This window comes from Xenopus tropicalis, chromosome 1 (assembly GCF_000004195.4).
Source record: "Xenopus tropicalis strain Nigerian chromosome 1, UCB_Xtro_10.0, whole genome shotgun sequence".
Taxonomy (NCBI): domain Eukaryota; kingdom Metazoa; phylum Chordata; class Amphibia; order Anura; family Pipidae; genus Xenopus; species Xenopus tropicalis.
In genome coordinates, this window is record NC_030677.2 from 139,922,438 (window position 1) to 139,937,299 (window position 14,862).

Genomic DNA, 14,862 nt, shown 5'->3' on the forward strand with positions numbered 1-14,862 from the left:
ACTTTATTTTTATAAGACAATTTTTACACTTTATTCTTTACTCTTTAAATAAATTTTTTTGCTTCCTCATAGGTGACATCCCACATCAACACTCCCCTCCTGAATCCCCTCCTGAGATTTCTACAAGTCCAGTTCATGCAACAGAACATGCAGGAGACCTTGAAAAGACCCCAGAAGATAATTCATGCACAGTGTGCCAGCAGTTATCTGACAGTTCTAGTGACCTACGGGCACACTTGGAGAAAGATCACCCTGAGTTTAGCCCATCTGATATTCAACAAGCATGTGAAGCCAGAAGCAGAGAAATTGAAGTCCTAGAGCAGGATGAAAGAATTGGCTCCCAAGAAAATATACCAGCTCCCCCACTGCAAGTGACCTACCGCAAGACCACCAACTTTGCCATGGACAAATTTATGGACCCCTCAAGACCCCACAAGTGTGTAGTGTGCAAGGAATCATTCACCCAGAAGAACATATTGCTTGTTCATTACAATTCTGTTTCCCATTTGCACAAAGTCCGAAAGGCTTCACTTGACCCTTCTCTGTCCAACCGACAAGAGCAGGGGGCTGCATCTCAAAGTCATGGGGCCCAGTCTGGACAGGACAAGCCATACAAGTGCACCGTTTGCCATGTTTCATATAACCAGAGCTCAACTCTTGAAATTCACATGCGTTCTGTGCTTCACCAAACTCGATCCAGAGGATCAAAATATGATCTTGCTAAAGCTCCTACAGAAAAATCTCCGCGTGACACCATTTGCAAGAATGAGCCTACAAATGATGGGAAAAATGAACCATCTGGGGACCTGCAGAGTGGAGATGTCCCAAAAAGGAGACAGCATATAGCTCCCTGTTTGGGTGTTCCTATCTTACCTGCTGTTGCCCCTCCTACAATGCAGCTTTCTTTGGATTTGCCTCGGCCTCCCCCTCTTGTTCAGCCTCCCCCTCTGTTTGCTTCTTCACTACTTCCCTCATTTCCTTTAATACCAGAAGCCCTTTTGAAACTCCAGCGTCAACAACAGCAGCTTTTGCTTCCATTCTACCTTCAAGAGCTGAAGGTTAGTGGAGATGGAGGTGCTACTCCTGTCTTGCCCTTTGGAGGTGCTCAGCAGCCACCATCCACAAAAGAAGAGGGCGATCAGTCCAGTGCAACACCAAAAGCGGCAAAAGAGAAGGAAAATAAAATGCCTGATGAGCAGGAGGCAGCTACAGGGGAAGCAGATGGCTGTCAGAATTCAGAGTCAAGATTAGAACCTGCACCCAAAGGAGCTGGAGATCCAACTGTATCCACAGCTCGATCTCTTCTGGAGAATTTTGGTTTTGAGCTTGTTGCACAGTACAATGAGGGACGGCAACCAACAATTAGTCAACCCCAAGTTCAGCCTCCACCGCCTGCTGCACCACGTAGTGTCTCCCCAACACCACCTTCTGCAGAAAAATTACAGTGTGGTACTTGTGGGAAACTTTTTTCCAACAGACTGATTCTTAAGACCCATGAAGAGCATATGCACCAACGTCTACTTCCATTTGAGGCTTTGAGTCAGTATGCTGCAAATTACCGACGCAGCTATGATAGCCACAATCCTACAGGGGTTCCTATGGAAACACCATCTTCCTCTGTTACACCACTTGATTTCTCAGTCACTTCACAGAACTCACAACAAACAGAAGAAAAAGAGGAATCAGGAGAGCTTGGTATTACAGCTGAGCAGCTCAACTCTCTTCATAGTCTTCTGGACCTTTCAAATAATCCAGTAGAAGAACATTTCCTGTGGGCATCTAATAAGACTGGTTTACCACCTACAGCCATACAGCAATGGTATGCAAAAGAGAAACAAATCCTTGAGGAGCAGGAAGAGGAAGAAGTGGATGCCTCAAAATATGATCGCATGGGCAGCCGACGCTTTTCACGAACAAAATTCTCTGACTTCCAGACTCAGGCTTTGAATAGCTTCTTCGAATACACTGCTTATCCACGGGACAGTGAGGTGGAGAATCTGTCAGCTTTATTGGGCTTGCCTGGTCGTGTGGTTGTTGTCTGGTTCCAGAATGCCCGTCAGAAAGCACGAAAGCAAGCTGTTGAGACTGGCATTTCTTCTTCACCCCCACTTCTACCTAGTCCACCAGGGGAACGGCCAGCATCTAATAGTAAAGTGCCTCCATGTAAGAAATGTGATACCACAATGCCATGTATAATCCAGCTCATCCGTCATCTGAAAGACTGTTACAGCGAGCAACATGAGGAAATGACTGGTGAGGAAGACAAACAGGAATTATCAAGAAACCCCAGCCAAGAGGAAGATTTCCTTCCAGTTCAGGTGGCAGCTTCTGAAATTCCATTAATATCCACGCAGGTTAAGGATGAGGAGCAAACGTCCCTGGAAGAGAAAAATATTGTGCCACTAGATGCAAAGGAAGGGGTGTCGTCTACAGTTAATGAGGAAAACACTCAGTTGTCGGAACAAAGAGGCTTCCCTGAAGAGCAAAGTTTGACTCCCACTCCCCCTGAAATGTCAGATCAAAACCAGTTACAAGCAACCAATAATAGTGTTCCAGCTAACTTAATGGACCTCTCTTTGGTAATACCTGCAGGATCCAGTGATACAGGTACTCAAAGAAAAAGAAAACATGAGGAAGAAAGCCTTTCTCCAACTTGTAGTGAAGGCGGAGATGAACCCCCAAAAGACAAACGGCTCAGGACCACAATATTGCCAGAGCAACTAGATATCTTACATCGGTGGTACTTACAGGACTCTAACCCAACACGCAGCACTCTTGAGCGTATATCTCTTGAAGTACGCCTCAAAAAAAGAGTTGTACAAGTTTGGTTTCAGAACACTAGGGCTCGTGAACGTAAAGGGCAGTATCGTGGGGCACCCCCTCCTGCAGCCTCAGGTTCTCGTCAACAAGATGATGCACCAAATGAAGGAGCAAAAAGGGAGGCAACCGCTAGTTTTTACTACAGTGTTTCACCAAGTCAAGTAACGCCTTCTATAGTAACTAAAGCAGTGTCCTGTCCAGGACAAGGTTCTTCTCCCCTGTCATCTAAAACTCAGACTTCTTTGGGGTTGACTTCAACACCAGTCACCACTAAATCTCTTGTTAGTCCAAGCCAGGCTCTCTCAGGCATACTGAATGCTACACAGATATTGCCAAACCTAGTTAATCCGTCCCAGGCTATCCCAGGCCTTGTCAAATCAACTCAATCTTTGGCTGGTCTTGTTAATCCTCCTCAGGGCTTACCTAGCCTTTTAAACCCAACTCAAACATTTCCAACTCTGGTTAATCCTGCCCAGGTGCTTTCTAGCTTTGTAAACAGCCCCCAATCATCTCCAGGACTGCTGCTCGCTTCTTACGCAGGAAAACCTCCAGCTCCCCCCATTTTGTTACCTGCTGCCTCGGAGAAAAAACCTCAGCCCATCCCTGGCTTTTTGAATTCTTTACCAGTATCAGGAGAGCAAATGCAAAAACCTGATAAAACAGAAGCCTCTGCTACTGTGGACAACCCTGATCAAAATAACATTTTGCCTTCTGAGCAGCAGGTGCATCAAACAACTCCTGAAGACCATCCTTTGGAAACCCTGGGAGGGAGCAATCAAAAGTCATATGAGAAAGGGGCTTCAAAACCATTAGAAAGTCTCATGCATAGCCCACAGGGAGGGGAAATGAGTGATTCATCCAGTTCAGACCCTGGACCACCAAGCCCTGGGAAGGGTGGATTCAACTCTGAAGGAATGTTTGGGTCTACAGGGGCCAGACGTTTTCGGACTCAAATGAGCAGCCTCCAGCTGAGAATATTGAAAGCATGCTACTCAGAGTATCGTACGCCAAGCATGCACGAGTGCGATTCCTTAGGGGGAGAGATTGGCTTACAAAAGAGGGTTGTCCAAGTTTGGTTCCAGAATGCCAGGGCTAAAGAGAAGAAAGCCAAGCTCCAAGGTCTCAGTGGCACAGTCACACTTAACGAGGGTCCACAGCCCACAGAGTGCACTCACTGTAATGTAAAATATGGACCCACCACTCCATGCCGTGCTCATATATTTTCTCGTCAGCACATTGCAAGGCTCCGTGTGGCTATTCAGCAACAACTAAAGGAAGAAAGCAGATATAGAGACAACCATCCAACAGCAGTGGCTCCTCTCATTTCTGACAACAAACAGACGTCTCAGATGCTCAGTTTCCAGGGAAGCAACTCAGTGTCGCCCCAAATCCAGAGGATCACCCCACTATTGATGCCAGGACAAGGCATCCCTGCACCAATTGGTGGGCTGGCAACATTTAATGCAGGTAAAACAAAGGTTGACCAAAGAAAAAATTATCCTGGGTGTAAAAATCAAAAGGAGTTGAATTTAGTTTCAAAACATCACTATATAGTAAATCCTTTGGACATACTGCACCTGGCATTTTCTATTCTTACCTTATAATTTGAAAACAAGTGCAAATCAAGAAAATTGGTGCAGACAAATAGTTTTTGTGAACTAATGCACTTACGTGCCACCTAGAATGCTACTGAAATGATGCGTAGTGTGGTAATATCAGCACGAGTGAAGTGGGGAATTAGAGTAAAGGAAAATAGAGGGAACAGCACTTGCAATGGGAGGAAAGCAACATGGAAACCTGGCTTCAAAATTAAAACAAATAATATAACATGACAAAAGGGGTGGTGGCAATAAATTGGAATTTTAGAACATAATGTAAAGACCAACCCTCAGGACAAAAGGTCATGTGGCCAAATAGAGAAAGGTTTGAGAATAACTTGCACAAAGAGCTATGACTTTTAAGACAAATAAAATGGATGGAAAGAAATTCACAAGCTTAAAAATGCCACTTCCAGCAAAATTACTGTATAAGAAAAAAATATATGTGTGTATATATATATATATATATATATATATATATATATATATATATATATATATAATATAGAAAATAATCATCTGTGGCCAGCACACCCTTCAATGTTTCATCAAAAATTTTTTATTTTAAATAAATTGTTAAAACCAACGTTTCGGTCCTTATTAGGACCTTTCTCAAGGATAAAAAAAACAATAGTGCATCACATCACATCTCATATATATATATATATATATATATATATATATATATATATATATATATATATATATGCATTTTTATTTTTCAAAAATCTACAGTATTTTTTCTAGGTATTTAAAGTATTGCCATTATATTACCTTTTCAATAATCTTGGCAAACTATCAAATGATGCTTGCTTAGTATTAAAAACATAATTTTTGGGAACAAGCACATTATTAGTCTGTAGCCTATATGTGCACACCAGCACAAAGCCTTGGTCAGAACAGCAGCATCAGAAAGAAATTTACTTCACACTACTGTACAACATTTAAATATATTGGTTAAATCAGGATATACAGAGAACAGCTGATTCCTGTACCTTGCTTTTGGCTAGCTGGAATAGTGTCCAGTCTCGTTGTGGGTTTTCTGCAAACATATTTCCAAACAGACCAGAATACACAGGAAAGATAATAAGTATTGACTCTCATCAATTTTAGGTTGACCTATGATCTCTTATATATTCTGATACTAAACTTTTTTTTTCATGACAGACTGACGGAGATCCTATGAGCATGCCCATTAAAATAAATATGAAACATTTGAGCAGGCCACACAGTGGAAGAAACATAAACCATTTTGAAGTACTTCAGCCTATTTTTCCATATGTAGCATGAGGAAGACCCTAAAAATGTTTCCTGTTTGCTATTTCCTGGTTGCAGTCTTATGTTGTGTAGTCTGCTGTTATTTAGAGAGGTACATAAAGCAGCACCAGCATAAAACTGCTAAATAATCATTACTTTTTATATGTAATGTAAGAGGCCTAAATGTTTGTCAAAACTAATTGCTTTACATAATTTGTCATCTATAAATATGGGGGCTTGCATACAATGAAATTTACTAGTTAATTAGTATAAATACTTAAAGGAGAAGGAAAGGCAAAGTCACTTGGGGGTGCCAAAATGTTAGGCACCCCCAAGTGACTTTAATCGCTTACCTTGTACCCTGGGCTGGTGCCCCTGTTAGGAGAAAACAGCACCAGCCTGGGGTACCTGTAGCGGAGCGCTTCCTTCCCTAAAATGCCAGCGGTCGGCGCATGTGCAGTAGAGTGAAAAGCCGACTTTTCTGTTAAAGTTTGGCTTTTCACTCTACTGCGCATGCACGAGAAAGAGGAAGCAGGAAGCGCTGCAGCTACCCCGGGCTGGTGCTGTTCTCTCCGAACAGGGACACCAGCCCGGGGTAAAAGGTAAGCGATTAAAGTCACTTGGGGGTGCCTAACATTTTGAAGCTCCCAAGTGACTTTGCCTTTCCTTCTCCTTTAAAGTGTTTGTTCACCTTGAAATTAATTTTTAGTATGATGTAGACATTGTTATTATGAGACAATTTTTAGCTGGTTTTCATTTTTTATTTTTTGTAGTTTTTCAGTTATTTAGCTTTTAGTTTAGCAACTCTCTTTGGCATTTCAGCAGCTATCTGGTTGCTAGGGTCTTGTTTACCTTAGCAACCAGCCAGTGGTATGAATGAGAGACTGGAATATGAATAGAAGAGGAACTAAATAAAAAGATAAGGAATAAAAAGTAACAATAAAAATAAAATTGTAGCCTCTGAGAGCCTAGCAGGGTTCGTGACTTCCATGTAAAAGCTGGAAAGATGTAGAAAAAAAAGGCAAATAATTCAAAAACAAAAAATACGAAAATATATAAGGAAGATGAATTGCAAAGTTAGTAGGAATAGTACATTCTATAACATACCAAAACTTATCTTAAAGGTGAACTATCCCTTTAAAAGTGAATGCTTTTCATTCCCGGTGCCCTACAGTTATGTTGGAAGCGATTAGGTTTGTGGTTTAAGAGGCACTCGTGCCAATGTAGCTGCCTGCTACCTGCTGAGTGAAGCTAAGCAGCTACATTGGCACGAGTGCCTCTTAAACCACAAACCTAATCGCTTTATCTCCAATGTATTGCTGAGCAGCCTCACTCAATATCCATTCTGAAACGTCATTTGCTACTGAAGTCACCAGATTTATAATTTCCTGGTTATCTTTTTCCCATTAAAATACTGGTCCTTTATTGGCTTTATGCCAGTCTTCTGGTATCGACCTTCAGTAGCATGGGAGTCTATAAAGATGAGAAATAGCTGTCTATTGATGAACTTCACTCTATCATACAGAACTCAGGTTTTCAATCATACTCTTATCTTTTAAAAGTTATTGTTTTTTTTTTATTTTTAATGAAGAGGTATGTTAGTATTTTTAGCCTGATAGCAGAGGTCTATAGACACAATGTAGCAGAAATCTGTTTCCTTCACTTAATTTACCACAATGCCCTTGTGCAGATTTAAATAATACATGGCTTTAAAATAATACAATAGCTTTTACACAACTGCCTTTAAAAGATATGGCAATGGGGACAATTTCTCAGCCAGCGAATATCACTCAGCAGAGTCTTGTCTAGAAAGGAATTATGTTCATTGCACTCTTTTGCTGCCAGGTTTTACCCTGGTTCCCAGAGTGTCCACAGAGCACAGGCATGGGTGCCGAACATGCAAACAAGGAATAGGGGTAAGGGGTAAGAATTTACAAACTAAAGTCACGCTAGAGAAGGATTAGCCAGGCAAAGGCCAGTTCTTAACAATGCAGTCACAGGACAGGCAGGGGGTAGGTACATCCCAGAAGCAGTTAACAGCATCCAAGAAGTGCTACCAGAAATAAGTGCTACGGGCAAGGAAATCTAAAACTGAGGAAAGGGAACAGGATTGATTTTTAGAAGCAAAATCAATGCCAAAAATGCTACCAGAGCAGAGAAATTATAAAAGACAGGCACATGCCCCCTGGATTTTATATGTATTAACAATATGACAAAGTGACATCACGCCCAAAACATTTGTTGATTGGCATAATAAATCACTGGGGCTTTCCCCCCCATCTTGCTTCATTTCTGAATGCCTGTACAATTTTAGTTTTGTGTATTTGTGGGAATACAGTCTAAGCAAAGACCAGGGTATGCCTGAAGGATACAGCCTGCCTTTAATGAACAGAGTGAATGCCAGGGAAATCCAAAGATCCTTGGTTCAAGTCCATCAGTAGGCTGCATATTACATTAAGAAGCATGCAACATTATAACTGTTGTCTCTTATTGTAAGAACTGCCTTACTCTGCTAGTACAGCTTCTTGGCCTGGAAACCATATTATGCCCCATACATCATGTGCTTTAAAGTATAAAGGTATTTCTAAATAAAAAAACATATTTTCTATTAACAGTTCAGTATTTTAATTAAAGTATTAAATTACAAAGAAGACCAAGAACATAAACAGTATGTACAGAAAGTAGGATGATGGGACTAGAGAATATCTTGTGACACTAGCACAAACAAGCATTGATTGGTTGTTTGTAGCAGATTGTAGCCATGCCCACTGGTGGTAGTTGTTATCAATTACCATGATATTTTATAGATATATAAGCATAGATGTAAAAAAAATAGTAATGGCATTGCAAATATAAATCACTAGCAAGCCTCACTTAGAATGCAGTGTAGTTAGGCCACCAGTTTATGTATTTTCAATAAGACAAATAACACAGATATATAGAGATTTAAAGGAGAATCGGGTTGGGTTGGTTATTTAGGAGGGTTATTTTATGTGTCACCAGTCATCAATATTGTTTATGTACAAAACACCAGTTTAGTTATCTCTATTCAGTAGTTCGGAAACAAATACAATGACTAACAAAAGCAAAATAACCCAAATAAAACACCGTGTCATGCTGAGAAACGTATAGAAAGAATCTTTACTTTTGGGTATGGTTGGACCAAGATGTCACCCATTAAGTAGTTTTAAAGGCCATTAAGTAGTTTTAAAGGGTGCTCATAGGGAATTATAGAGAGGAATAATAGAATTCTCTCTTTTGGAAAGTATTTCACAGCTTTATGTAAAATAAAAAAGCCTGGGAAAATAATTTAAGCAGGGGGTACTGTGCTAATCGATTGAGAAGCCTCTGTTACATTCTCCTTGTGGGAAGCATTGTTCTCCTCAGCAGTTCTAATGGCCACCTTGTTCACTATTGACTAGTGTGGTCCTAACAGATGTACCCCCATATGTAATAAAAGGCATTATGTTTGTCAAGGAGCAGTAACCCATAGCAACCAATAAGATGTTTCCTTTTAAAAAGGTGACCAGTAAATTCTACCTGCTAATTTGTTGCTATAAGTTACAGCTTCTGTGCACACTTAGTGCCTTTTATTACATAACCCCAGTAGACTTAGGGAAATGTGCATATTCAATGCATAAGTCAATGCAGATATTTTGGCTTAAATCATTATAATAGACCGTTGTATTTCACATTCAGTAACTCCTCTGGCCTGCACTATAGATAAGAAACTTAACATTTCCTCAGCAACACAGTTTACTGCTGGCTTCATTGTTCATGATCAATATCATGCATATGCCTGCCTGATTGCTGCAACCATAATGGATCCTGCCAAGCATGTCTATGGCTGTCACTAGTAGTTTTGCACCTTTGGCTAGCTGCAACAAAGCATCTGTAAAATCTGCATATTGCTCCACCTTGTGGACAAGTCAATGATTGTGTAGATGCATCATAATCATGTGATTACAGGTTTTCTCAAGATAAACCTGGGGTCAATAATAAGAGAGAAGTGCTTACTATGCAATGAGGGTGGATGGTGCAGATGCAGAACTAAGGTAGAAAGAACATTACAAGGGTTAACCTAACTTTTGCCTTTTGGCGTGATATATGAGAGGAATGACATGGGAAAAATACTGAATTGAGCCATTTAGAACGTTTTATATTTAAAATTGAATTAAAAGGATTTAAAAAAAAATGGAATTATGTATGACATCCAAAAGTACATTCTCGCACACCAGTTTAATAACACATTTTTTAACAAAATGTCTCCCTGCTTATTACTTTTATCATTTATTTCTCTCTATTTCTAGGCCCGCCTCCAAGCCTCCTTGGGATCACTTCCACTGTACCTCCAACTCTACTTCCCCGTGCAACTCCAGCTGCCCCCATATCTTCCCATTCAACCTTAGAAAATACAGTGGATTCTTCACAGCCTACAGCTACATCAGAAAACACTGGTTCTGCAGCTCTTAAAGGGGCTTCTCTCATGGGGACTCCTTTTATGCCTTTCCCACTAGCTCCAGCAGCCACACCCTTGTTCACCCCTCAGATACAAGGCCCATACTTCCAGCAGCTGTATGGCTTAAAAAAGCGCCTCTTTCCCATTAATCCAGTAATTCCCCACACACTCCTTGGGCTTCTTCCAGGGTCACTTAAGCCAAATCCTGAACCATCACCCCCTCAAAAAACAGATACCCCCCAAACCAAAGTATCAGATCAGTGTAGTGGGGAACAGGAAGTTACAATAGGAGAGGAAGAAAGTGTTGAACATGAAGATGACTTAGAAGATGAGGATATACCCATGGTGGATGTGGCAATAAGGTACCAGTGTCAGCGTTGTAAGATGTCCTTTGATGAGGAGGGAGAAGCTGAAGCTCACCAAGGTTCAGGCTGCTACCCTGGCTCACTGCCTCACCCACCCCCGCTCAGGCTGAGGGTATGCACCTACCACTGCCTGTCATGCCAAGTTCTGCTGCAGGGTCCAGCAGCTCGCAACCAACACCTGAGGTCACAGCAGCACCGTGCACATAGCACGTACAGTGATGGAGCATCCTCTGCAATACCTCAACTCAGGCCAAAGAGTGCTGCTACCTCTGTGCTCATGGCTTTATAGAGATGCTTTAACAGTATTCTCACTTTCTTCTTTAGCTGTCCTTTTAACTTTCTTTCCAAGTTTGTCTCTCTTTATTCTATCCTTTTCTGTGTTTGTGTTTCAAGCTCTCTAAATGTCTGTTACAGGAGAAGCACTTCCCTCACTTAAGGATGCTTCCTCATACTTCTCCTGCTGAAATGAGCCACACTGCTCCCTTGATTGTCTCTTTCCCATGTCTATTCAGCAGGGAAGTTCCACACAAAGATACCACGTGCAGGCCAAAAAGAAATCAAAACCTAAAACCTCTACAAAGATTCTGAGAACCCAAAGTTTTTCTGCATTTCCTAATTCTGGTGCCAAAATGAGTGTCCCTTCCCTGACCTTATGTCTTGCACCCATACTCCTTTCTAAAGGAGAGGGCAATGACAGATAAACTGGGGGATAAAGGGAGGAAAAAGATTGAAAGTAACCAAAAGTTCCAAGACTTTAGGAGCAAAAGCAGAGACTGCACCCATGCCTCTCCAACACAATGGATGTGTGCACACAATATGCGTGGGGCTTTTACTTCAGAGGAAGGAAATGATACCTTTCAACATTGATGTGACTGTGTTATTCTTAGGGTTAAAGACTATACCCTAGAAACTCTAATGCTTTAACCATTCGTGGAGGGATAAAGGGAAGGGCTTTATCTTTTTGGGGGAGGGGTAGGGGCATTTTTCACTCCCTTAAACTCCTTATCACACTTCCCATACCTCACTCAATGTTTTAAGCTTTGGGGTATTTGGGGAAGGGGGGGGTGAACTGTTAATATTGCCAAACAATAGCATAAGAAAAAAACTTTTGAATCCAAAGTTATGTGGAAAATGTGAGAACACCAACCAAAAAAAACAAAAAACAAAATTTAGCTTCGAAGAAGAAAGATAAATGAAAAAAGGACATATATTTGTATTATGTGGAAAAAATAGCTACAAAAGGAGGAAGCTGGGTCGCAGCACAGTGCTTTACAATGAGCAGCATGTATTTTGTAAATTTCTGTAATGTTATGCATACATTTTACTTTTGCATTTCAAGGGCCAGCGTTAGAGAGGGTGCATAGCCTGATGCCATCTACTAAAGTGAAAAATTGATCAGGAATTTCCAGCCTGTGGCCCTACTCTTTTTCAATTTGTTTTTTCATACAGTGCTGGCACAGCATTTCCCACATGGGGCAATATTTATCAAAGAGGAATTAGCGCTTGCCACAGTTCACTAGGAGGGAACTTTCCAGTTCTCTGTTCCCTTTTGTAGGATTTTTAGGGGCATAATAGAGGGTGTAACAATGAGTTCATTCTGTTTTATATAAAATAGACTGTATCAAGTTGTATTTTTCACTTTTTGATAAATATGTCCCACAGTGATAAATCATTTACATAAGTCTAAGCCCTGGTGGAGGTTTCACTCCAAGTCCCCTAACACAGGCTCAAAGACTAGGCTTCGTTTGATTGGATGCTGATACCTACCAGTATATTAATGGACTGTGAGAGGGAACTGGAACCCTGGGAAGAGACCACTGAAGCCAAAATAGAGCATTGAAATGCTACAAAGGAAAAGCAATGTTTGAAGCAAAAACTATGTCATATTTAGAATTCTTGGAGTTGAAAAAGAGCAGGAGGACCACTAGATGCACACTTACATAAATTTTAAAAAAAGTAATTGCTACATGTAATGATATGCCAATTGATCCATTACTAAAGGACATTTTTGACCAAGGATATTCAAGTATGAGGTCAGAAGCAACTACACTGCCCCACCCTAAATAGGGCCTAGGTATTTAACTGACACTGAACATTCAAGAAAGGTTCAGTCACAATCCAATAATTACCCTTTTTAATTTTGAATCTTTTTGCCTTAACTCAGCATTGCTTACTAGTCCATCCTACACATGCTGTTCTTTCTCACTGATTTGTACATCTTAGTCTCCTTAGTTGGTGTTCTCTTTAACATTGAACTAAGGTATTTCCCCTTGTTTTGTCTTTGTTTTAAACACTTTCATAATGTTCTAGACATTTGTGCATGTTAAGGCACATTCACTTGGGTATTTAAACCCACAATTCACATGCGGGGCATTCTCTGTTGACCAAAGGCTACAACAATCACCTGCTGACTCTGGTACCTGTATTGTAAGCATACCCCAGCATTAAACAGTTATCTGACCAGCAGCAAATGTTACCAGAATGCACTAGCTGTCAACTACACTTTTAAATACTATGCCCCATTCTATCAGGTTTACTCTTTTTGCTTTTAATATCATCATTATAATTATTTTATACCGTATGTGTCATATCAAGCTTATTGCACTACTCTCAGTGTGCCACCCTTTTTTAGTTTTTTAATTTGGCTTTTCTTTAAAAAAAAAAAAAAATCTTGTCTTTTCAGTTCCCTAGCATTTTGCTGCCCATGCCTATTGTCAGCTCTTTTGTCCCATGATCCCTTTTCCCTATCCATAGGCTCCTCCACCCTCTGTTCTTTCTGTGATACTTTGTGTTTACCTTTCTCTCATACATTAACCATCTCACTTTTATTTTTGACCAGATATTCAGCTGTTTTATGATCTGTGATTTTTGTATTTTCTTCCGTTGTATTCCAGACTTTATACATTGTGCTGTGTGCTCAAGTTTTAATTTTTCCTAACATTTTATTTTTCTTTTATAGTTATTTATCATTTTTGACCTTTCCCTCCCAATGCGTTATCCCTGTTGTTCACAATTTCTCTTCTCTCTACTCAGCCCTTTGCTTATCAGCTCCCATTCTTTGCCTACATCCATTCTCTCTAGTTTCCTACTATCCTTTCCTTTCTTCTCCCTAGACATCTGCTTTCTCTGTTATTACAAGCACTATTCTTTAGCCTTAATTTTTAGCAGAGTGATTTTTCCAGTACATATCTACTGGGGGAATCATGCCAAAACTGTCATAGTAAGGTCAAAGTAACTGGCATTTTACTTCCCTCACATAAAACAGAATGACCATGAGTTACACACACACTGTATTTATAGTATGGCCATTTGAATTTCAAGATAAGATAATATAAATATATATATGTGCTAGGTCAAGAGGTTACATGCTAGGTGAGCATTAACAAATTTGTACAAATTCCCAGTTGTGGATTTTTTTAAAGATTTTACATGAATGTTAAATGCAAAGATGCAATACTAGAGTGTTTAGGGTATTTACCCAACCAAATGAAAATTAAACTGCTAAATATCTTGCATAAATATTCTATTATTGGCCAGCTAATCATGCCATTCATGCCCTTAGCCAGCTTTAGTGTATGACAGTGTGCATCTCAATGTTTATTGTGGCCAGTATTTGAGGTTACTCTGTTCTTGCGCTACATAGGCATCGTCTGCACTCAGGTCTATTTCCCTGCTATCAACAAAACCAATTAAGTATTCTTTTTTTTATCATATCCACTTCCGCTCACATTTATGTGTGCCACATGCAGGTTGGGCCTGCAGCTCTGGTTGAACATTCAGGTAAAATGGCAGATGCCTCAACAAAAAGAAATAAGAATTCTGCGAACACTACGACAGCACAGTCAAGCACAGCTTGCCCAACCAGAGCACATCGTTCCAGCTCATAGTGTATGAGTTATGTGTGTCCCATGTTCTACCTGTATCCTCACCCTGTCTAGTGACCAGCTGCTCACCCGCCATGGATTGTCGCATGCAAAGAGTTTCTGAGTGATGTATAAATGGTAAAAAAAATATAAAAACTAACATAAAATGTTATCCTGTTTGTGTCTTCTGTAATTTATATCCCTGCTGTTAACCAGTACAAAGTAAGCTATAGCATACCGATTATTACAATATAACCATTTGAATATTTCCACTAGGGAATAATCATGCTTTGTAATGAAGCATGTGTTTAATACCAGCTTCCAGAATTATTTCTATTTTGCCCAAAGCAGTGGTTTATGCGACTGTGAACTTAAAGTACAATTATTAAATTAGCGTCTATTAAGCAGGTCATGTATAAGTGGGTATGATCCCCATGCACATTTTAAGGTTTTTTCACAAGCTGCACAAAGACTGCAGTAAAGTGCCCCTAGGCACAATT

General features: G+C 40.3%; 3 protein-coding genes across 5 annotated transcripts in view; 1 reads left to right on the forward strand and 2 right to left on the reverse strand.

Annotated features, from left to right (window-relative positions):
* The window catches only part of zfhx2 (zinc finger homeobox 2), a 57,337-nt gene extending 42,803 nt beyond the window's left edge, over window positions 1-14,534 (forward strand). For 2 of the 3 annotated variants that reach the window (XM_031891153.1, XM_002941515.5), the window contains 2 exons: window positions 73-4,287; window positions 9,986-14,534. In XM_031891153.1, the coding sequence (XP_031747013.1) occupies window positions 73-4,287; window positions 9,986-10,788 (5,018 nt within the window). In that variant the 3' untranslated portion in view covers window positions 10,789-14,534. Of the gene's footprint in view, window positions 1-72; window positions 4,288-5,585; window positions 5,980-9,985 lie in introns of those variants that run through there. The other variant, XM_012971357.3, reaches the window with a different exon arrangement.
* Window positions 1-14,862, reverse strand: part of LOC100485637 (myosin-7) — a 126,191-nt gene that overhangs the window by 111,098 nt on the left and 231 nt on the right. The window lies entirely within an intron of this gene.
* The window catches only part of thtpa (thiamine triphosphatase), a 63,894-nt gene that overhangs the window by 48,810 nt on the left and 222 nt on the right, over window positions 1-14,862 (reverse strand). The gene's annotated exons all lie outside the window — the stretch shown is intronic.